General features: G+C 39.9%; 1 protein-coding gene across 1 annotated transcript in view; it reads right to left on the reverse strand.

Moving 5' to 3' along the window:
* Positions 1-24,731, reverse strand: part of mms22l (MMS22-like, DNA repair protein) — a 173,600-nt gene that overhangs the window by 111,557 nt on the left and 37,312 nt on the right. The window contains exon 13 of the mRNA XM_069887105.1: positions 22,831-23,340. Within this exon, the coding sequence (XP_069743206.1) occupies positions 22,831-23,340 (510 nt within the window). The remainder of the gene's footprint in view (positions 1-22,830; positions 23,341-24,731) is intronic.

Here is a 24,731-nt window from a genome sequence, read left to right on the forward strand (position 1 = left end):
ATCCACAACATTTTATTTATAAATGGAATGCAAGATTGTTAATAGCAAATAGAAACACCCATGATGAATTATTTAATTGAACTTTGGAATAAAATTGATAAAGAGATTGGGAGAAGAGGCTTAATGTCTGGAAGAACATCTTTATTTCAAAATAGAGATTCCATTTTCTATGGAAAATAAATTTGTAAAAACTTGGCAAAATTGCAGTATTAATAAAATTAAGATTGTTTTGAACCTGGGAAACTTATTACTTTTAGTGGAATGAAGGAAAAATTTAAGGTATTGGAAAATACAAAATTATGTTGCTATAAGTTAAGAGATTCCTTTATGAAATTTTTGGTCAAGATTTAGTATTACCACCGGAGACAGAAATAGAACTATTATTCAGTAAAAGGGATATAAAGAGATTTATTACAGAAATGTATAAATTATTACAAAAGAGGGAGTTTGCAAATCAAGACATAAATGAGAGGTAGATTTAAATAAGCAACTAGATGAATGTAGATGAATTCTGATATGTAGAGAGAGTATGAAAAGAACAATCACTGTGAGATATTGGTTAGTTCAATACAATTTTAATCATCAGTTATATTTAACACCACAAAAGTTAGATGATATGAACTAATATTTATTCAGATTTATCTTTTTGATGTGGACAGAATTTGGTACTTTTTTTGCATTCGGCTGGCCAGTGTTCCACAGTTAAATATTTTTTGTTTGATTGGGGTAATTTATTAGACTGAACAACTGGAGTTTGATTCCCACAAGATCCAATGCTATTTTTACAGGGAGATGTTGGAGGAATTAAATCCAAATTAACATTAAATATGTATCAAGTAAAATTTGTTCAAATTGCTTTGGCAATAGTTAGAACATGTATTGCTATAACTTGGAAATCGGATATTGATTTGGGAATGGATAGATGACATGCTGAAGTTTGGAGTTGTATTCCACTTGAGAAAATTACTTAGAATTTAAGAAATAAACATCATAAATTTTGTCAAATATGTAGCCCATATTTACAAACTGTTGGTATTAAAATTTAGATGAATCTTAAACTTTCCCTTTCTCCTATCGGTCTCTATGAATATATCCATACAAGTTTAAAAGTATTGGAAAGTGAAATGCTCCTGTTGTGGTTCTCTTGTCCCTTCTCTGCTTCTTTTTCTTTATTAGTTTGTAGAGAGTTGGGGGAGGGGGGATTTAGAGTTAGTTTTTCTTTATTTTTTTTTCCCTTTTTTATTTATAAAATACCACATGTATTCGGATTAAGTTTGAAATATTGTGATATATTTGTTAAGTGGTTTTATATTAAATAAAATTATATATATGAAAAAACTGTTCACATGAAGACACCCATCAATCGATTTCTTTTGAGAAGCTAGCTAGCTTTGGGCCAATGGGTATATTTTCAAAATAAATGGTTGCTGCAAAAATTGTCGAATATACTACAAATCTCCCCTATTTGACAAAAATGCCAAAGACAACAGAGAGGTTCCATCTGTACGAGAAATGACTGATTACTATCCTAGAAAATAAATATACAAGTTTACTGGTGATCAGAAGTGAACTCAATATCTGAGATACAAGTTAATTGAAGTGAAAGACAGATTTTTTGTTAATCAATATGCTTGTTAAAAATTAAGCAAACTTAGAGGAAAAAAAAACTATTTCAAGTAACACAACTTTGCTAAAGTTTTAACTGTGAAAAGCAGCAGCATTATACCCTTTCCAATTTAAATTCCATCCAGTCAATCCATTTTGAATCTCAAGACTATTGGGTCACTTCAATGAGTTTTACGCAGGTGCTACTGGGAAATTCAACTGCAAATTATTAACTCCTTTACATATCTACTTTTCTATGAACTTAAAATGAAATTGCTCCCCAATAAACAGAACCTTTTCACATTGGCCAACCAGAAAATCGGCAGTTTAAGGAACTGGCTCAAAATAGTGTTTTTGCTGTTCACACTGGTCCAACGTTAACGGGTTCTCACACTCACCACCCGGCATCCCAAAGCAAAGAGGCACCTATCGACCAGGGTTCAAAATACATTGATGATGATACACCTTCCCTAGGTGGTTCATTCCCAGGGCGATCCGATGCCTGCACGCTGGTTCACGAGCTTTCATACTGGCATGTTAACCAGTAGATTGGCAGTTAATTACTGGGTTAAAGTGCCAGTGTGAATTGAGTTTAATTATAATTTTCAATTTCTCACTGCTGCAGTTGGAGGTTCCCACCTGCGTCAAAAGGACATTATACATACCGGTGCCTAAGAATATCAAGGTGAGATGCCTCAATGACTATTGCCCAGTAGCACTCACATCTAGTGTAATGAAGTGGTTTGAGAGGTTGGTCATAGCCAGAATTAACTCTTATCTAAGCAAAGACCTGGACCCAATAGGCAAATTGCACAATAGTTCCAAAGCAGATGCAATCTCACTGGCTCTCTATTCAGCCCTGGATCACGTGGACAACAGCAATACCTACATCAGGCTGTTTTTCATCGACTGTAGCTTGGCTACAACTATCCCATAGTACTGGTATGCAAACTTCAAACCTGGCCCTCTGTACCTCCCTCTGCAACTGGATCCTTGACTTCCTTATCAGAAAACCACAGTCAATGCAGATCAGTAACAACATCTCCTCACTGACAATCAATGCAGGTGCACCTCAAGGATGCAAGCTTAGCCCACTGCTTTACTCTCTTTCTACACCTATGACTGTGTGATGGGCACAATTCAAATGCCATCTACAAATTTGCCAATGACACTACGGTTGTCAACAGAATTATAGATGGCAATGAAGGAGCACACAGGAGTGAGACGAATCAGCTAACTGAATGGTGTCACAACAACAACCTTGCACTCAACATTAGCAAAACTAAGAAATTGATTGTGGACTTCAGAAAGGGTAAGCCAAGTGAAAACAAACCAGTCCTCCTCAAAGGGTCATCTGTGGAGAGAGTAAGAAACTTCAAATTCCAGACTGTCAACATCTCTGATAATCTGGGATCATCATGAAGAAGACATGGTAGCAGCCATACTTAGAGATGTGTTTGATGAGATGTCACTATTTCCTCAGGTGTAATGTATCAACGTCTAGTCTTAAGGAACCAATGCACAGACAGGAAGCAGCTACAGAAGGTTGTACATTCAGCCAGTGCCAACATGGGCATTAGCTTAGCTCCTTTAAGAGGTGATGCCTCAAGAATGCATATTCCCTCATCAAGGATCCTCACCACTCAGGACAAGTTCTTTTCTCACAGCTACCATCGGGACACACACCCAATGTTACAAGAACACTTCTTCCCCGCCGCCATCAGATTTCTGATTGGACAATGATCCTATGGACACGACCTCATTTTAAAAAAATCTTGTATTTACAAAATTGTAAATTTATAGTAATTTTGCACCTTATTCTGCACAACACTGCTGCCACAAATCAACAAACGTTTTAACACATGATCATGACACACCATGGAGATATTCCCTGAACAAGACTTAAAAAAATGTTTCATTAACAATACGAGAAGGTTCAGAAAATTAAATTCCAACTCTGAGAATGACTGAGACTTTTTTCTTCGTTAAAAAAGACATACTTTGAATAACATATTCCTTTAATCAAGGCACGTGTAAACTTTGTAAAGATCTTGCTCGTTAATACTTCCTCTTCTGATAATTTAGCTATTTGATTTATTGTCAATGGAAGCAGTGTCAATTGGTTCAAAGCCCTTGGAATTTCAATTTATTGAATTTTTAAGAACCATATTGTTGTCTTTGTTCTGAAAGCAAATTATTCACAGTTTAGAGTTCGAATCAAAGGAGAGTCCCCATCTCCTCCCACTTCCCGTCCCACACCCCCCCCCCCGCCCCACAAAGGTTCAACATGAGTCTTTGCAATCACAACACAAGCAGATGATAATGCTGGGAACTGCGTCTTTTCCCGACTTCCAAAGACCAGAGTCTCAAAGGTATCACACAATATTCAGAGAATGAAAGTAAGGTTTATTTTAAAAGTCTGGATATAATTATTACATGTCACAAATTTGAGTTTTAATAGCTTGAAGATCATCGGTGCAAGATAGAAAATTTTGATGTGAATGCTTCAAATGAAAACTCACAACGGACACAGAGGCCTAGGACATCAAGGAAAAGGCTGAAGGTCCAAGGCAGTTGGTTAAGTATAATGCCTGCAAATGTCTGAAAATGCTGACAACGGAAATTGGTCAGTTAATAGAGCTACCACACAGGTATATCCTGACAAATAGTTCTGTCTGTGTGAAGTTTGCGTGTTCTCCTTGTGATCATGTGGGTTTCCTCAGGATGCTCTGGTTTCTTTCCACATCCCTGCACAAGTTGATAGGATGGTTAAAAAGGCATGTGGCATGCTGGCCTTTATGTTATTATGTGTGTAAATAAGAACTATATAAGTGATAGGACATGACCAGGAGTTGGAGCTTGATGTTTTAGATCCACGCGGTTCCTTCTCAGAGGTGTCGCTCTGCAAATATCCTGGTAAGGTCCATGTGCCAGAACTGTGATCTTGAATTCGCACTGGAACTCCAGGCTTCAGGACTGGTAGGCCTTTTGCAATCTTTTCATGATACTGTTTCTGTTTTATTTTCTCTTCCATTTCCGCTTGTTTGACCTTGTGTGCTCCTTTGGGAGTCAACAGATTTTCAATTGGAAGGTTGGTCCGTTTGCATCAACCCACCAGCATCTGGGATGGAGAAAGGCCATTCTGTAGTGGCGCACTTGTCTTCGACGCATATCATGTTCATCCTTGGTGGACCCCCATGCAATGATGCCATCCATCATGGTCTCAACTCCAGGTATACTTTCAAAGATCATGTGAATTGTTTTAAGATGGTGCAGATAAGATTCCATATGGTAGCTGAAGAAAGTGGTATTTACCTTGTGCAGTATTGAAAGCTTCATCTGCTAAAACCCAGATGACGAGTCTAGCTTGCTAAACCACTTGACAGCTGCAAACCAGGACATGATTTCCTCCCACATCGGAAATTTAAAATGCTCTCTCTTGATGGCTTCATGGAGATCTCTTGGGTCCAGACAGAAACACAATGCTACATTTTTCTTTTGCATGATGACCAGTGAGCTGACCCAATAAGTAGGTTCTTCAATTTTATGGTGGACTTTCATCCATTCCATGCATGCTAGTTCTTAAGTTTGTCTCTAAGTGGAAACGGAACTTTCCTGCATTCATGGACAACTCTCTCATCTATGTGGATCTAGTGTACACCAGGTAAACATCTAAGCCACTCAAAAACATTTGTGTACTCTTCCATGAGTGTTGTGCTCATCTTCGGTCTGTGAATCCACTATGAAAACTCTTCACCAGGTCGTGCTCTTCACATGCATTCAGACCTAATATTGGTTGCACTCTGCTATCTACAATGAGTAGCTGTGACTTTAGATACTGCCCTTTGTGTTTGAAGGTCACCATACAGCCCCTTTTACTGGAACGTAATGTAGCCTGTCACTTTCAATTTCACAGGATAAATCTTGCTCTTTTTGATGAGAGTCGTGTAATCGTCCATAGATAACAGATTCACCTGGGATCTGGTGTCAGCAGAAATGGAATTACTGTCTCAGTCACAAGAACAATCCATTCCGTTTTGCGAGCAGCAGCAGTCTATAGTGAATCCACGAAGAATTCCTGCACCTCTTCATCCGCTATGTATACCTTTCTCTTAGTATGCCCTGCTTTGCAGTATTTTTCAAAATGATTCTATTTCCCCACATTTATAGCAGGACTTCCCATAGGGAGGACACATCCTTAGAATATGTCTACCTCCACACCTGCTGCATTTACTGTTTGAGCATACCACTTTGCTTTGTTGTTGCTTTGGGATACTCCAGGTGCTCTACTTATCTGTTTTCATCACATGCATTGTTGTCTTTGCTGTGCAGCTCCTGCACTGTTGTCTACCTTGCACTCATGTGGTCCCTGCTGCCCTACACATATTCTCAGCTTTTTCCCCTTATCAACATGCAACAGTCATTCTCCAAGTCCATTATCTGGAATTCTGCAAACTATTCTGTCTTTAATGAGTGAATTTTTCAAATCTCCAAATTCACAGGACTCACTCTGTATGTGAAGCTCAGCTAAGTATTGGTCAAAGCTCATACCGTTTTTGGTCACAGGAGGAAAAACTTGAATCTCTCAAACATGACATTTTTACTTGGAACAAAATACTCCTTAAACACTTCTGACACCATGTTATACTTGTTTTTTCCCCCCCCAAGGAAAACGACTTTACTTGGGTTTTCCACCAAACCGACATTTCCCTTAAACTGCTTCCTGTTTCTGCCCAACCACACACATTGCATGCTGGGAAATGTAGTTCTAGGTTGCATCCCTTTAAAAAAATACACAAACACAATACTTTGTCTATATAACAAAAGTATCCAGATTCCGTGACCAATCTAAAGGACTATGGGACGCTTGGAGAAGGAATTGCATGGATCTACAACCACAAGCTCCAACCCAGTCATGGCCCTCAGGTGGTTGGGTAAGATGGTGGAGGTGGAGTTGGGACCACTTAATGATGCTGGCCTTCACCCAACGCTACGGGGAGCAGTCACGGGGATGAGGGGGAGCAGGATGTGGTGGGGGCCGAAGGCAAGAGGACTGATCATTTTGGAGTGGAAAGAGACTGGCCACAGAATGTAGATACTTTTGTTATGTAGACCCAGAATTGTGTTTGTGTGTTTTTATTTAAAAAAGGAAAAGATGTGTTATTATGTGTGTAAATATGAACTACCAATACATTTCCCAGCATGGAATGTGCATGGTTGGGCGGAAAAAGGAAGCAGCTCAAGGAAAATAATGTCGGTTAAGTGTTAAACCCATGTAAAGTCGTTCTCCGTGAAAGAAAAAGCATAAAATCCTACAGCATTTGGGGCATTGAGTTCAAGTGCCAAGAAGTAATATTGCAGAAATATTGCAAAAATCTGTTTCGAATTCATTTGGTATATTGCTTCATGACAGGAAAAACGGAGAAACATTATAGATGTTGTCGAGGAGATTTACCAGGATGTTTCCAAAATTGGAGAATGTCTTATGAAGCAAGATTGACAAAGCTGAGGCTTTTCTTTTTTTCTCCAAAAATAAACTTTATTCACAATAAAATTATGTGCAAAAGAAAAAACATGCAAAGTCTTTTCACATCCTCAGTATAATTTTCATATATGCCATCACTGTACATAGTTGAAATCATTCTTAAATTTGTTACACAATGCCACTGCAATTTGGAGTTACTAGTGCTGTCAAGTGGTGTTTGATGAACATCCTCTCAAGTCTCAGCCCATCAATGTCTGGTAGCAGAAGGACTTGTGACTGTGGTCCTTCCCCACAAAACTTGGGTGTGCCAAGACTTAATGTGTCACTCAGCACATATTCCTGTAGGGCTTTTCTCTTTGGAGTGAAGGATGAGAGGTGACTTAGAGGTATACAAGATTATGACATTTTGGCCATTGCGGGAAGGGCAGGACTAGCAGCTCAATATTCTGGCTTCCGTTGCTTTAGAAATAATAGAATTTGGTGGGGGGAGGGGGAATGGAAGGGGGAGGAGTGGCATTGCTCGTCAGGAAAAATATCACAGTTGTGTTCTGGCAGGGCAAACCAGAGGGCTCATCTTCTGAGATGATATGGGTGGCAATGAGAAACGGGAAAGGTATGATCACACTACTGGGATTATATTATACTCAATGAGAATTGGAGGAGCAAATCTGGAGAGAGTTAACAGACGGCTGCAGGAAACACAAGGTTGTGATAGTATGAGATTTTAATTTTCCACATATTGACGGGACACCCATAATGTAAAAGGGTTGGATGGCTTGGAATTTGTCATTTATGTTCAGGTAAGTTTTCTCAATCAATACAGAGAGGTACAAACTGGAGAAAGTGTAATATTTGATCTCCTATTAGGGAACAAGACAGGACAGGTGAGAGAAGTATGTTTCGGGGAATATTTTGGGTCCAGTTATCATAAAGTCATTAGTTTAAGCTAATTATGGAGAAGGATAGGTCTGGGCCTCAGGTTGAGATTCTAAATTGATGAAAGGTCAATTTTGAAATGAGAAAGGATCTAAAATGCATTGATTGCACTAAGTTGTTTTCGGGCAAGGATGTGTGAGGCAATTGGAGGATCTTCAAAGGTGATTTTAAGAGAACAGAGTTTGTGTGTTCTTGTTGGGATTAAAGGCAAAGTTCGCAGGCATAGGGAACCTTGGTTTTTGAGGGACATTGGGGATCTGGTTCGGAAGAGAGGTGTTTAGTAGGTATAGGCAAAATGGTGCAAATGAGGTACTTGGAGTATAAAAACCTTAAGAAAGATATCAGGAAGGCTAAAAGAAGACATGAGATTGCTTTGGCAGACAATGTCAAGGAAAATCATAAGGATTTCTACAGGGATACTAAGAGCAAAAGGATAATAAGGAACAAAATTGGTCTCCTTGAAGATCAGAGTGGTTGGCTTTGTATGAAGCCAAAAGACATAGGGGGGATCTTATTTTTTCTCCAATCAGTATTCACTCAGGAAACTGGCATAGAGTCTGGGAAGTAAGGAAGACAAGCGGTGAGGTTGTGGAATCTATACAGATTAAAATGGACGAAGTGCTTACTGTCTTAAAGCAAATAAGGGTGGACAAATCCCCAGGCCATGACAAGATATTCCCTTGGACCTTGAGGGAGGCTAGTGTAGAAATTGCAGGGATCTGGCAAAAATATTTAAAATGTCCTTAGCCACAGGTGTGGAGGAGGAGAATTGGAGGAGAAGAATTGGAGGAGAGTGGTTTAAAAAAGGCTCCAAAAGTAACTCTGGAAATGATAGGCCAGTGAGCCTGATGTCTGTAGTAGATAAATTATTAGGTGTTCTAATAGATCAGATATACAAGTATCTTGATGGCTAGGGATTGATTAGGGACAGTCAACATGACTTTGTGCATGGTAGACAGTGTTTAAACAATCTTATAGAGTTTTTCAAGGAGGTGACAAGGAAAATTGATGAAGGAAAGGCTGTGAATCTTGTCTTTATGGACTTTCGTAAGGCCTCTGACAAGGTCCCACTTGGGAGGTTAGTCAGGAAGGTTCAGATGCTAGATATTTATGGCGAAGAAGTGAAATGGATTTCATAATGGCTGGACAGAAGAAAGTAGTGGTGGATGATTGCTTCTCAGACTGGAGGCTTGTGACAAGTGGCGTGACTCAGAGATCAGTGCTGGGACCATTGTTGTTTGTCATCTGTATTAATGATCTGGATGATAATGTGGTAAATTGGATCAGCAAGTTTGCAGATGACACCAAAATTAGAGGTGTTATGGACAGCTAATTTACAAAGGGATCTGGAACAGCTGAAAAAATGGCAGATGGAATTTAATGCAGACAAGTGAGATGTTGCATTTTGGAAGGACAAAACAACAAAGGACATAACGGTAAATGGTAAGGCACTGAGGAGTGCAGAACAGAGGAATCTGGGAATACAGATGCACAATTCCCTGAAAGTGGTGTCACAGGTAGATAGGGTTGTAAAGAGAGCTTTAGGCACATTGGCCTTCATAAATCAGAATATTGAGTATAGGAGTTGGGACATTATGTTAAAGTTGTACAAGATATTATGTTAAAGTTGTACAAGATATTGGTGAGGCCAAATTTGGAGTATTGTGTGCAGTTTTGGTCACCCAACTACAGGAAAGATATCAATAAGATATAAAGAGTGCAGAGAAGATTTACTAGGATGTTGCCCAGACTTCAGGAACTGAGTTAAGGCAAAGGTTAAGCTGGTTAGGACTTTATTCCCTGGAGCATAGAAGAATCAAGGAAGATTTGATGGAGGTATTTAAAACTATGAAAGGGATAGAATAAATGTAGCCGGCTTTTTCCACTCAGGATAGGGGGAGATATAAACCAGAGGACATGGGTTAAGAGTGAAAGGGGAAAGTTGAGGGGGAATTTCTTCACACAGATAATGATGTGAGTGTGGAACGAGCTGCCAACTGAAGTGGTGAATGTGGGCTCAATTTTAACATGCAAGAAGAATTTGAACAGCTACATGCATGGGAGGAGAATGGAGGGTTATGGACTGGGTGTAGGTCCGTGGGACTAAGCAAAGGAAAAAATGGTTCGTCATAGAAAGGCCAAATGATCTCTGGTTCTGAGAGGTTCCATGAGAGGCATAGATAGGGTGGACAGCTAACACCTTTATTCCTGGAGCAACAATAGCAAATACCAAAGATCATCTGCTTCAGGTGACTGGAGGATTATTTAAAAAAAGAGTGGTGGGTGCCTGGAATGAATTGTTGGAGGTGGTGGTAGAGACTGGTACAATCGGGGCATTTAAAAGAATATTAGATAGAAACATGGATGTAAGAAAAATAGTGGGTTATGGGTGTGACAGAAATAATATCACCGAATCCATAAAATATCCTTTAAAGCCATTTTCATTTTTACCTATATCTTTACTAAATGCAAACTACAAAATAGTTGCAAAAATATTAGCAAATAGGTTGGAAAAATATTTTACTGAAGCTAATATTGATCCAACTGGATTTGTTAAAAAAAATAAAGTCAGCAGATAATGTGACTGGATTGCTGAGTATAATACATCTGGCACATAAAAGAAAAGATCAGAGTGTAGCAGTGGCGTTAGATGCAGAAAAGGTTTTTGATCAATTCGAATGGGATTTTTTTTAAATTTAAAGTTGAGACAAGTTTAGATTGGGACAGACATTATTGGATTAAGGTCCTGTATAATGGACCAAGAGCTAAAATAGTGACAAATGGGAAAGTCTCTGACTTTTTTCAATTAACTAGATCCAGTAGACAAGGGTGCCCATTGGTGTCAAAATTTATTTTGGCAATAGTACCATTGGCAGAATTGATTTGGTCTAATCTTGACATTAAAGGTTTTAGAGTTGGTAAAGAGGAACATAAGATTAATATATTTGCAGATGATGTAATAATTTATTTGACAGAACCAGAAACTTCAGTACACAAATTATACTCAAGATTAAAAGAATATAGAATAGTATCTGGTCACAAAGAAAATTGGGATAAAAATGAGATTATGCCTCTTTCCACAGGTAACTATACACAGTGTAAAAAGGATACTCAATTTAAATGGCCAGTTAATGGAATATTTAGGGATAAGAATAGATAATAATTTTAAAAACATATTTAAATTAATGAAGACTTAAGAAGATGGATGGAATTACTTACAACTTGGGAAGAATTAATTGTAAAAAAAAATGAATATTTTTACTAGGATACAATATCTTTTTCAAACATTGCCTATATTTATCCACATTATTATTTTTCAGGAATTTAACAAATATGTAAGAATGTTTCTTTGTAAGAGCAAAATGCCATGAATTTCACAAGGGGGGTGTGTTTACAACTTCCAAACTTTGAAAATGACTACAACGCAGCACAGTTGAGATTTCTTCTTTTTTGAGGAGGGAGAAAAACCAGCATAGATTAAGATAGAGATGGATAAAATAGGGGAGACAATACCTTAAGATTTTGTATATAAATGGAATAATAGATTAATAATTGGAGAAAGGGATGCTTCATTGTTGAAACACTTTATTAACATATGGAGTAAGGTAAATGTTGAACTGGGAATGAAGAATTATCAGACACCAAAAAATGCCATCGATTTAAAATAGACATTCATTTTACAGTGAATAATACACTTTTTAGCAATTAGTCTAGTAAAGGAATTAGGAGAATAGTGGATTACTTTGAAGGGAGAAGCTTCATGACATTAAATATATAAATATGGGATACAAAATAATACAATTTATTAAGAAATTTATCTCAGCTATGTATTCATTATTGCAAAAGGGAATATGAAAACAAGGAATCCATGTCGAGACAGATGGGAAACCAATTTACATATTAATATTCGGGAGAAAAATTGTTTGAAATGGAGTATGACAAATACAATAAATGTTAGATATAGATTGGTTTAATACAAGGGGAATCTTGTCCAGTTCAACACCAAAGATATGGAAAGGAATGACTAGAACAGACACACAGGTTTCAACAAGTATGAAGAGGGCTTTTCATCAACTTCGTTGTTAAATACTGTCAGGTACCAAACTGACCATTTGATTTTATAGCATTACAGTCTCAGAATCATACTGTATGCACTTCAAAAAGAAAGTGAAATCAGCTGAAATTATCCATGCTATCCAAAGTGTCTTAAGAACATAAGAAATAGCTTTCCTGATTTAGGTCCATTTACCTGCATTTGGCCCATGCCCTCTACATATTTCTTGTTCATAAGCCTGCCTAATAGTCTTTCAAACATCATTGCACCCACCTCTGCCACTTCCTCTAGCTTCACTTCACATATCACCCTCTGTGTGGAAAAACTTGCTCCTCATGTCTCCTTTAACCACTGAGCTATTGATGAGAAGAGAAAGATTTAGAGTACTGTCTTGTAAACTAGGGATTGTGAGTTTGTTCCTTACTGGGGCCTCATTTCTGTGAAGGGCATTTGACAAAGTTAAAGAGTTTCATGTACGTTACATTCTAAATGTCGTACAATGTGACAATAATGGACCCTTTACCTTAAATAAATGCCCTCTCATTTTCACCTCCACAAGTCTGGGAGTAAAAATTCTGTCAATCCATTTTATCTGGGCCATTCACGATTTTATATATGTCAAAGATCAGCTTTCAGCCTCTTGTACTCCAGAGAAACAGTCCCAGCCAATCCAGGCATCATTTATAATTCAAGCCCTCCAAATCCCAGCAACATTTTAAGAATCTTTTCTGCACCCCATCAACATGAATCACATCCTTTCTGTAATATTGCAACCAGATTCATTCACAATATTTCAGATATGATCTCACCAACCACCTTTGCAACTGTAACATGACATTCTAACTGTTGAACTCAATGTCCCATTTTATGAAGGCAAGCACGACATACACTTTCTTCGTTACCCCATGTTGCTACTTTCAGGTATAATGTACTTGCACTGCTCAGTCTCTATTTTACAACCCTCCCTGGAGCTGTCATTTAATGTGCAGATCCTGCCCCAATTTAACTTAAATAAATGCAACATTTATCAGAGTTAAATTTCACCTGCCATTCTTTTGCTCACTTTCCCAAAATGATCAATCCTGTTGTAATCCAAGATCGCCTTCTTCACAGTTCATTCACACCACCAACTTTCCCTTTCCCCCACCTCCCTCCCCCCCTCCCCCCTCCCCCTCCCCCCCTCCCCCCCTCCCCCTCTCCCCCCTCCCCCCTCCCCCCTCCCCCTCTCCCCCCTCCCCCCTCTCCCCTCTCCCCCTCTCCCCCCTCCCCCTCTCCCCCCTCCCCCTCTCCCCCCTCCCCCTCTCCCCCCTCCCCCTCTCCCCCTCTCCCCCCTCCCCCCTCCCCCCCTCCCCCTCTCCCCCTCTCCCTCTCTCCCCTCTCCCTCTCTCCCCTCTCCCTCTCTCCCCTCTCCCTCTCTCCCCTCTCCCTCTCTCCCCTCTCCCTCTCTCCCCCTCCCTCTCTCCCCCCTCCCTCTCTCCCCCCTCCCTCTCTCCCCCCTCCCTCTCTCCCCCCTCCCTCTCTCCCCCCTCCCTCTCTCCCCCCTCCCTCTCTCCCCCCTCCCTCTCTCCCCCCTCCCTCTCTCCCCCCTCCCTCTCTCCCCCCTCCCTCTCTCCCCCCTCCCTCTCTCCCCCCTCCCTCTCTCCCCCCTCCCTCTCTCCCCCCTCCCTCTCTCCCCCCTCCCTCTCTCCCCCCTCCCTCTCTCCCCCCTCCCTCTCTCCCCCCTCCCTCTCTCCCCCTCCCTCTCTCCCCCCTCCCTCTCTCCCCCCTCCCTCTCTCCCCCCTCCCTCTCTCCCCCCTCCCTCTCTCCCCTCTCCCTCTTTCCCTCTCTCTCTCTCCCCTCTCTCTCTCTCCCCTCTCTCTCTCTCCCCTCTCTCTCCCCTCTCTCTCCCCTCTCTCTCCCACACCAATGTTGTTTATAATTGGCTAGCTTGCCCTGCACCCCTTACGATTTCACCTTCCAAACCACTCTTGCATCTGTATTCATGGTCAGCTTGAATTTCAGAAGAGGGGTGATAAGAATCAAAGAGCTAAAAACACTTTAGCGAGGACTACCATTTGGAAAGTGCAGGCTGAGAGAAATAAAAACTACTCTGACAAAATCAAGACTTTAATTTTCCTGCCAAAGAACAACACTGTCCATCTTGCTGAAAGACAAATTGAGAGATTTTTTAAAAAATACACTGAAGACCAATCTCGTAGACTGTTTGTTATTTCAGATTTCCAGCAGCTGTAGTTATTTCTCAAGTTGCTGCTGTACTATGTTCAGTACATCAAAATCTTTCTATACACCAATATTTAACAATTTCTCTATGTTTGAAACACATTTATTCTTTGCTTCCTTCCATATGCCACTTTATTTTTCCTCCTGACTCAATATCACTTACACATCCAAACAGTTCATGCACCCATCAAACTTTTAGCAGATTCTTTTTTGCTCTTTTCCACTGGTATCTGCACTGCTTGGTCATCACAAATAAATACATTCAAAAGTTGCTGCCTAAGCACTTGCTTTCATTGGTTTGGGCATCATATTACAACAGAAAAAGATGTCAGGGAGACCACACTTGAAGTACCTTGTGCATTTCTGCTCACCCAGCTATAGGAAAGATATAATTAAGCTAGAAAGAGTGCAGTAAAGATTCAGGAGAATGTTACCAGAACTAATAGACTCCCCCCCTCCCCCCACCCATCAGAGTGTACTTTGAGGTTTAAGAAATTATGAGGTGCATCGATAAGTCATCATATTTTTCCCTAGGTGGGGGAATCTAAAACTTGAGGCCATAGATTCAAGGTGAAAAGGGAAAGATTTTAAAGGGACCCAAGGGGTACCGTATTCACACAAAGGATGGTGAGCAGGTAGAATGAGCTTCCAGAAGTTGTAGAGGCAGGGACAAACATAATGATCAAAAGGTATTTAGACAGGAACAGGGACAGGAAAGATTAGAGGTACATTGGCCAAACATAATTAGCATGGACAAGTTGGGACAAAAGGACTTTTTCTGTGCTGTGTGGAACTCCACAACTCTAATTGCTGCCTTCAATCCATCAAGAGTTCAGTTGGGAATCTGAAGGCTGATAGATTAGGTACAGAAAACCCCTATTATTTGGAATTCAAGCAACCAGAGCCTCAAGAAACCAGATAAAGGAGCTATATTTAAAGGTACAAAATGTACATTTAAAAAAAACCTTGGTAGTAATGCAGATCATAACTTGAAATTCAGTCTTAACTTTGCTCTGAGCCCGGAGTTCTACATATTAGCAAATATTATTTTACAATGTGGCATATACTGTTGTCCCTTTCCTGAACCCTACATACATGCTCTCCGCGTAGAACTAAGCTGTCTCTGTCAGTAGCTGTCCAGTGGAGTAATTTTGAAAATAGTGGAAGTCCATCCCTTTTCTTTGTTTGCCTACAAAGCTTGCATTTCAGAGTCTATAAAAATAATTACACAACACATCTCATTCACATGCATCTCACTTAGCACACAGGTTGAGATGTAATTGGGCTCCTGGGATTAAAATGGAGTTCAACGAAAGGATATTTCCACATTACAATCATTTCAAATTCTAATATTTCATCGTAAAATGTCAGAACTCTTCAGGTAGTTTTTGGAAGGAACTAATTTATCCTTGCTTTCAACCAAAAAAACAAAAATCAGTGAAATAAAATGTAATGCAAACATCGGCCAAAACAATGTAATGTATTTTCCCTTGTAACAATAAAAAAAAAACAGACGTTTGCCTGAAAGGGTCTAAAGAGGTTATGGAAGAGATATACATTTTCTAGTTAGTACTTGAAATAAACAGTAGCAATAGTCACACTTCACAAGAGGACAATCAATATATCACGAAATTAAAAAAAAACTACTGCCACTCAGAAACACCACAAGAATATCACAGTAATTTAACAAAACATTGCAATCACTTGAATAGTCTTTTCCAGAAGATATCATCAGTTAACTGATCAGTAGGTTTTTAACAAAGTCCAGTTGAAAGAAATCGGAACTTTAAAAAAAAAGAGAATACTGAAATTGCTCAGGAAGCCATGCACATCAGTGTTTGAGATAAAAATTTACGTCGGCTTACTCTTTCTCAACAGATACTGTCTGACCTATTGAATAATTCTACCAATCTCCATTTTTACTTCAATGTAATGTCAATTTAGTTCCTCATCAGAAGGTATTATCCATCTTTAACCAGCCAGTAATCAAAGACAAACTAATATATTTAAATGCAAATTCACTTTATAATTTTAATCACTTTGAAGTCAGTGTGGCACAAATAAAATACTGCCATTTTAATTTGATGAGTGATTCATATGTCATCGCATAGGAGTACACAAATGTAAAATAGTAGAAACTTTAAATGCAGTTTTGGTACGAGAAAGCTTACTACTTAACCAAAGCTTCCCATTCTGGAGTTAAACTGGAAATATGGGAGATGAAACACCGCACTGAATGCTGAACAGATGATACCGTATATTTCAGCTTACAAGCTGAACCCTCCTTTTCAGCCTCATTTTAAGGGTTTTATGGTATATCCGGCATACAAGTCGACCCCATTTTTTGGGTACCTGAGGTGCCCGAATGACCAGCGTACGTCTACCCCCAGAGCTCACGACTCCAGAGATGGGCTGTTGACCAGCGTATATGGCAACCCTCAGATTGCGTGGAATGATCTGCTGGAGGGGATTACTATCATGGAGGGTCCATCCACACAATGCAGCATGCAATGAAAATATGAAGCGAGCTTTAAGTTGAAAGTGGTAGAAATGGCCAAGAAAACCAACATCGGGGCTGCTGCAAGGACATTGGATGTGGATGAGAAGTTGATAAGAATATGGGAGAAGAAAGGAGAGACTTAAAGAAACATACCAAAAAGGCCATGTCCTTTGAGAAAAATAATCACTCTTTGGCCAGAGTTGGAAAATCACGTTGCAGAATGGGGACGTGAACAGAGGCAAGATTGCTACATAGTCACCCAAAGTAAAATAAAATTATTTGCACTACAGTGAGCCAAGTCGCACTCAGACCTCAGTGAAGATTTTGAGGCGACAGTAGGCTGGTGCAATCGTTTCATGAACAGGAAAAACCTGCAAAAAAACAAAAATTGCACAGAAACTACCAAAAGATCTTGATCATAAAGTTGTAAGTTTTCACCAGTTTATTATATGTAAACTCAAAATGGTCAACCAGTTTACCTATTTCGACTGCACCATTTCATCGGATGCAAGGATCGACAACGAGATAGACAACAGACTCGCCAAGCCAAATAGCGCCTTTGGAAGACTACACAAAAGAGTCTGGAAAAACAACCAACTGAAAAACCTCACAAAGATTAGCGTATACAGAGACGTTGTCATACTCACACTCCTGTTCGGCTCCGAATCATGGGTCCTTTACCGGCATCACCTACGGCTCCTAGAACGCTTCCACCAGCGTTGTCTCTGCTCCATCTTCAACATTCATTGGAGCGACTTCATCTCCATCATCGAAGTACTCGAGATAGAATCCACGCTGCTGAAGATCCAACTGCGCTGGGTAGGTCACGTCTCCAGAATGGAGGACCATCGCCTTCCCAAGATCGTGTTATATGGCGAGCTCTCCACTGGCCACTGAGACAGAGGTGCACCAAAGAGGTACAAGGACTGCCTAAAGAAAGCTCTTGGTGCCTGCCACATTGACCACCGCCAGTGGGCTGACATCGCCTCAAACCGTGCATCTTGGCGCCTCACAGTTCGGCGGGCAGCAACCTCCTTTGAAGAAGACCACAGAGCCCACCTCACTGTCAAGAGACAAAGAATGAAAAACCCAACACCAACCAACCAATTTTCCCTTGCAACTGCTGCAACCATGTCTGCCTGTCCCGCATCGGACTTGTCAGCCACAAACGAGCCTGCAGCTGACATGGACTTTACCCCTCCATAAATCTTCGTCCGCGAAGCCAAGCCAAAGAAAAGAAATTATATGTAACCACAGAAGCACCAGTTTACATTTGCAAATTTTGGAAACCTGGACGAAACCCCCATGAATTTCAACAGGAAAGGCAATAGAACAGTGGAATGGAAAGTTGGTAAAGCTGTGCAAACCAGAAGTATAGGCCACAAAAGGATCAGGTTTATCGTGCACGTCCAACAGGACAAAGTTATGACCCATGGTAATCTTCAAATGCAAAATTAAACAGAATATGAAATTCCTGGCAGGTATTTTTGTACATTTTCATGAAAGAGGATGGATGGATGAAAATGGTGTAAAACTATAGATAGACAATGTGTAGAACAGGCAGCCAGGTGGTTTATGCAAAGAATGGAGTTTGCTGGTCTGATAGAAGTTTCATAGCCACTTAACAGAGAACACTAAAAGTAGATTATCAGATGGTGGTTATCCTGGGAGGTTTGACATCTATAATGCAACCTCTCAACATTTGCTTGAACAAGCCATTCAAAGACTATGTGCACGAAGAATGGAATACATGGATATAGAGCGCAGAAAAGTTGTTTACAAAAGGTGAGGCAATGTGTGCTGCATCACTTGATATGCTGTGTAACTTCGTGCTCAAGGCATGAAACAAAGTTAAAGTAGAGCCTGTGATAAAATAGTTTAAAAAGTGCTGCATCTCTTGTATAATTGAGGCATGGAAGACGAATTATTGTGGGACACTCTCAACAAAGCTGAAACTGCCTCATCAGATACAGACTGGGACCCACATGATGACTGTTTAAACAATGAGAGTATGGATGTACTTGCCACCATCTTTGCTTCAGACGATGACAGCGAGAGTGATCTTGAAGGGTTCTAAATTTGTTGTTTTCAGAAAATTATAATGATTTTGAAGGGTGCTAATTATGTTGTCGTTTTCAATAGAAATCTCAATGAAAATCTATCGCTGTTGTGTTTTTGTTTGGTTTTTCAAGGGTCGACTTGTATGCCAGATCAGTGTGGATTCGATTTTGAGCTGAATTTAAGGTCTCAAAAGTACATCAGGCATACAAGTCTACCCCATTAAAAAAAATTTTGGGGGGGGGTTTCATTACTCAATTTCTTTGGCTTGGCTTCGCAGACGAAGATTTATGGAGGGTTAAATGTCCACGTCAGCTGCAGGCTCGTTTGTGGCTGACAAGTCCGATGCGGGACAGGCAGACACGGTTGCAGCGGTTGCAGGGGAAAATTGGTTGGTTGGGATTGGGTGTTGGGTTTTTCCTCCTTTGTCTTTTGTCAGTGAGGTGGGCTCTCCGGTCTTCTTCAAAGGAGGAAAACTGGTTGACCGTTTTGAGTTTTGTGTGCCTGATGGAGATGTGGTGGGGGGCTGGTAGTCATGGTGGGGAGCTGGCTGATGGAGGACCTCAGTTTTCTTCAGGCTGACTTCCAGGCCAAACATTTTGGCAGTTTCTGCAAAACAGGACGTCAAGCGCTGAAGAGCTGGCTCTGAATGGGCAACTAAAGTGGCATCATCTGCAAAGAGTAGTTCACGGACAAGTTGCTCTTGTGTCTTGGTGTGCGCTTTCAGGCGCCTCAGATTGAAGAGACTGCCATCCATGCGGTACCGGATGTAAACAGCGTCTTCATTTTGAGGTCTTTCATGGCTTGGTTCAGCATCATGCTGAAGAAGATTGAAAAGAGGGTTGGTGCGAGAACGCAGCCTTGCTTCATGCCATTGTTTATGGAGAAGGGTTCAGAGAGCTCATTGCTGTATATCACCGTAATATATGGCACTTAAAATATGAGGAGAGATGTCATGAGTTGAACTCAACCTCAATGGAGTGAAAGTAATTCCTATTCTATCCATTGTCCACTCGAACTATCCCATCAATATGAAAATATCTGATAATTGAGTAATCAGATGCATCACCTTAAATAAATGTCAGATTGCAAAAGTCACTTGAATGGTGATTCCGGACTTGTACCACACCTCTGCATCTCTGTAATCAAAGACTTGACAAATATCTGATGCAATAACTGTTCAGCTAGCAATTTAGGACATTGAACTGTGCACAGAAAAGTACTGAGCAGTTCACAACATGATGATTCATGAAGTTGGGACTCAGAACCTCTCATTCACTCTGTCCCTTTCCTTCAGAAACCATCTTATTGTTTATAAACATCTCTGCCCATTCTTCAATTCAATTCTTTTCCTTCAACCTCTCCATCGTAACACACCTTCCCACAAGAGGAGATTTAACAATTCTAATGGATACAAATATAACATCTTTTTTGTTAGAACAAGTCTTTCTTTGAAAACTCTGGCTGGTGAATTTGACATTTGTACTTTTGTGATTTTTTTTCTTCTGTGTTGCCGTTTGTTTACATTTCTTTTATTTTTTACGTATACATCAAGTACAGTTGTTTTACACTACCAATAAGTGGTAATTGTGCCTCACTCGCAATCTCATGATTGTATGTGATGCCACATATGTGCTCTGACAATAAATCTGAAATCTCAATATTTGAACTTTACCCAATTGCAGCAAAACATCAGTCAAGCATTTTGTCTATTTTTGTGGATTCTTGTGCTGTGCATATTACCTGTTGAGTGCACTTATCAATGACTCGGTTTCAAAAGTTTACCCCTGAAATTGCATTTTGTTATGAAGTAGTATTTGGCTGTCAAGAGCAGTCTGTCAGACTGCCTTATTCCTGCAGTAGCAGAGTTTATTTGGTTGGCTAAGCCACATTACTAACATACCTAGTCAATGGAGACCTCCAAGGTTTTGATTGGAGAGCCTCAGCAATGCCAGTGCCACTAAAAGGCGAGCTGATGAGGCTGGATCAAGGTAGTTATTACTTGGTATTGAAATGACAATAGCTATTAAATGTTAGTGAAAGATCAAGTCTGGTTCATGTTTGGATGCAGGCTTTCATAGGTGTTTTGTTATGGGGAAAGTTCTGAACAAAATTGAATACTATAGAATTGTAGTGATTAGTTGCATTTTATTCTTTAAAGGGAAGGGCAGGTTGCTGAATGGAGGAAGGGTTTGAAGAACATGGTGGATAATAGAGAAAAGCCTCATTGTCACCATTCCAAACCTGACAACAATCCTTCTCTCAAGCAAATCATTTATAACTTCAGGGCTCTCTCAGAGTCCAAACATGGCACCCATGCACATATCTGCGCCAACTATCACCTCCATTCCCTGCCCATTCTCAGCATATTGGTGGCCTGAACAGTGAACTGCACACTTGCTACGTTTTAAACTGTCCATTCCAATGTTTTCTGAGCCAGCTTCTTGCCTTCCGCACGACGCAACCCAGTTAATCAAAATTTTGCAATATTCCACTTGGTGTTGTTCATCAATTTGCTCAATGACCCTACAGTGACTCTCGGTTAAACAATGCCACCTTTATAAACCACCTTTGTCAATAACTCCTTCCATGCCCTGTTCCTTCTGCATCTCTGCAATGTCTTTCAGCCTCAACTATGAAAACTTTGCTTCTTGAGGCTTTTTGTTTATCTCGGATTTTGATAATATCATGACTGGAAGTTGTGCATGAAGCACCTGAGAGAACTTGGCTAACTTCTAGAATTCTCCCTCCAAATACTCGTCTGTTTACCCTTTCCTTCCTTTTCAAGCTTTCCTGAAAACCATCCATCTTGTACTAAGCCTTGACCATGTCCCAGATGTCTATACATTATATATAAAAATACACACACACACTGGAAAATGTTATAATGGTGAAGCATGATGCAGAGTTCAAAAGTGAAGTTTTTTTTCCTCAGCAAGTGAATCAGGCATGACAACCGAGCACATTCAGGAGCCAAAAGAAGAGCAAACAGCAACGAGTCAGAAGAAAAATAATCAGAACTTAAAAAAAAAACACTGAGATATCACTTTCCGTGATCGTCTTAAACAATTTCTTCCATAAATAAAAGAGGATTCTATAATTCACAAAAATAATAATCCCAAAATGGAAAATAGTGTAAAGATGGGCACTGAACAAAGCATTTATTGTTTCTTTGAGATACATGAAGAGGCATAAATTACAAGTCTTCACTTGATATTGAAAGTGTCAACATCGGTCTCTTATGAATCAGTGCTCACCACAACATTATCATCCCCTGAAAAACATGCACTAGAGCCCATTGCCCAACTCATCTGACCCTGTCGCCTCCCCCATCTTCATCTCCATTTAATTTAAAGATTGTTTAGACCACAGTTGACAAAATATCTCAGTGTTTGTTATCAAGATGAATTTCTTCCATGGGAAATAATAAAATGTAAACTCCTGTGATGTGAATTTTCGAATACCAAAGGGACATTAGGAACATAATATCTTCATTGACCAGGAGACCTGAACAGTACACTACTTGCTGAACTCATAGTCTCAGCTTATATGTTTGCAAAATGTTTTGCCATTCCATTCGTGATCATGTGGATTTACAGTTTATCACACTCCAGAACAGTTTTCAGTGTTCCATGACTAAATATATGAAGCATCAGTTGGGAGCAAAACGCTAAATGTGCCTCCAAACTAATTCCAAGGGAGTCTTCTTCTTTGCTTCCCCAAATCTCAAACATAAGTATCTGAATTCTGCATGGCCAGCAAAGATCAGCACACTCTTGGTGACTGGCTATTCACCACAGTTTTAAATTATTTGGGCTCAACAATCAAAAAAGGTCCTTCAGGTAAAAGATATGATAAACTCCATTGCCAATAAGATGCATTGTAACAAAATGTTTTGCAAACAGATAACAAAAACATAGTTCAAACTTGAGCACTGCTCAGAAAAATATTGAAGAGGAACAATCACTCACCTCAAACGAGCCAGAAGAACTTGTAGAAATGAAAGTGCTGCACATAGTTCCGATTCCCTGCAAGCATGGTATACCAGGTCAAAGCCTTCATTCAATAGCTTCTCCTCTGAAAGATGTAGGAAGGAACTGGTCTCGAATACCTCCTGAACCCCATCAATATATGTTAATAACAATGGCCAAAGGGTTGCTTTTCGGGTGGGGTTAGTGGTTTTCAAGAAGAATTCTTTTGCTAGGTTTTCAAAATGAGATGACAGTTTTATGGCAAGAGAACTGATGTCAACATTTTTCTCCTCGTACATCAGAAGAAATGCAAAGTAACCCTTCCAAATCATTGATTGTTGGGCAGTGGAGAGCAGTCTTGACTTTAAAAGGTCAAGGAGGTCTGATACCCGGCTGACAACATCCTCAATCCCAGCCACTTCTGCAAGAACTAGAAAAAGGTTGAAGAAATTATGAAGGCCCAACTCTGTAAGTTCCTGCATCTTTCGTTGATGAAACTTGGAATAAATCCTGCAAGATTAACAGATAATTTATCTTGGTTCATCAGAAACTGAAAAAGGTCAAGTATTTCAATCAATTGTATTGTCTTCAATAGAATTAGTAGACTTGCCTCACAAAACTGCTGTATGAAAATCGACATCTGTTAAACTAGCACAAATGAAATGATCATATTGAAATATTGAACCAAGGTTTTCAGAAAATTTATTACTGTATATTTCAGTGCACAAGTCGAACAGCATTCGTGGACCCCCATTTTTTAAGCTGTCCGGGCCTCCCAGGAACAACCCAATTTAAAAAAAATTAAATCACCCCAATTGCACGAAAAAAAGCTGTAAGTAAATAAAAAGAAACATCAGCAATAGCGACAGCCCACAGAGCTGGAGTGGTGACATTGTGCTCCAGGTGGGAGCAGAAACCTCGGCCAACCAGCAGGAGCGGCGACCTCAGGGTCCCAGGTAGGAACAGTTATGGCAGTGGGGATGTGTCAAGGAGCAACGTCACGGGTAGTGGGGGTTGTTTCCAGCATTAGCTTGGATGCTGAATTGACATCAATCTGGTTTGTTCAGTGAATTTCAGGTCACAAAAAGTATATCCGGCAGAAAAGTTGACCTCCCCTTTTTGAGAATTATTTTCAAGGGTTTCACGACTCAACTCATACGCCAAAATATATGGTATTTGCTTTATTTTACTGAAGAACAATGAAATTAATGTTGTACAACTCCAATTATCTGAAATCAGCTTCTCCAAAATCCTAATTTAACCAAATTTATTTGGAGCTGAAATGACCGGGGACATTGGGCTCCCAGCTCGAGCAAGGTCTCAGTGGGTTTGTTTCAGTGATTGGCAGTGGCCAGCATTTTTTGGGGTGATAATTAAATATTAATTTAATGCTTAAAAAGCCTTCCCTTGTTGTTGTTTAAACACTGTTAAAAGTGATTTGTGTTTCCACTGGGCTGCGTTTAAAAAACATTTATCAGAAATCGGCCCAGTCCCGACCATTTTGGATCAGAATTGTACTGTAACATATTTCAGTAAATAAATTTTAATTTTGAAAATACAGTCATTCAAATTACCTTTTAATGATAGAAGCTCACAAAAGTAATCCAATTTTGTATTGCAATATTTATTTATAGAAACATAGAAGATAGGAGCAGGAGTAGGTCATTCGATCCTTCGAGCCTGCTCCGCCATTCAACAAGATCACGGCTGATCTTAAAGTTCAGTATCCCGTCCCCACATTCTCTCCGTAACCTTTAATGCCCTTATACTGAAGAAATATATCTAATTCCCTCTTAAATATATTTAATGAACCTGCCTCTACTGCCCTCTGTGGCAATGAATTCCACAGATTCACCATCCTCTGGGTAAAGAAATTCCTCCTCATCTCGGTCCTAAATGGT

This window comes from Narcine bancroftii, chromosome 6 (assembly GCF_036971445.1).
Source record: "Narcine bancroftii isolate sNarBan1 chromosome 6, sNarBan1.hap1, whole genome shotgun sequence".
NCBI classification, from domain to species: Eukaryota; Metazoa; Chordata; class Chondrichthyes; order Torpediniformes; family Narcinidae; genus Narcine; species Narcine bancroftii.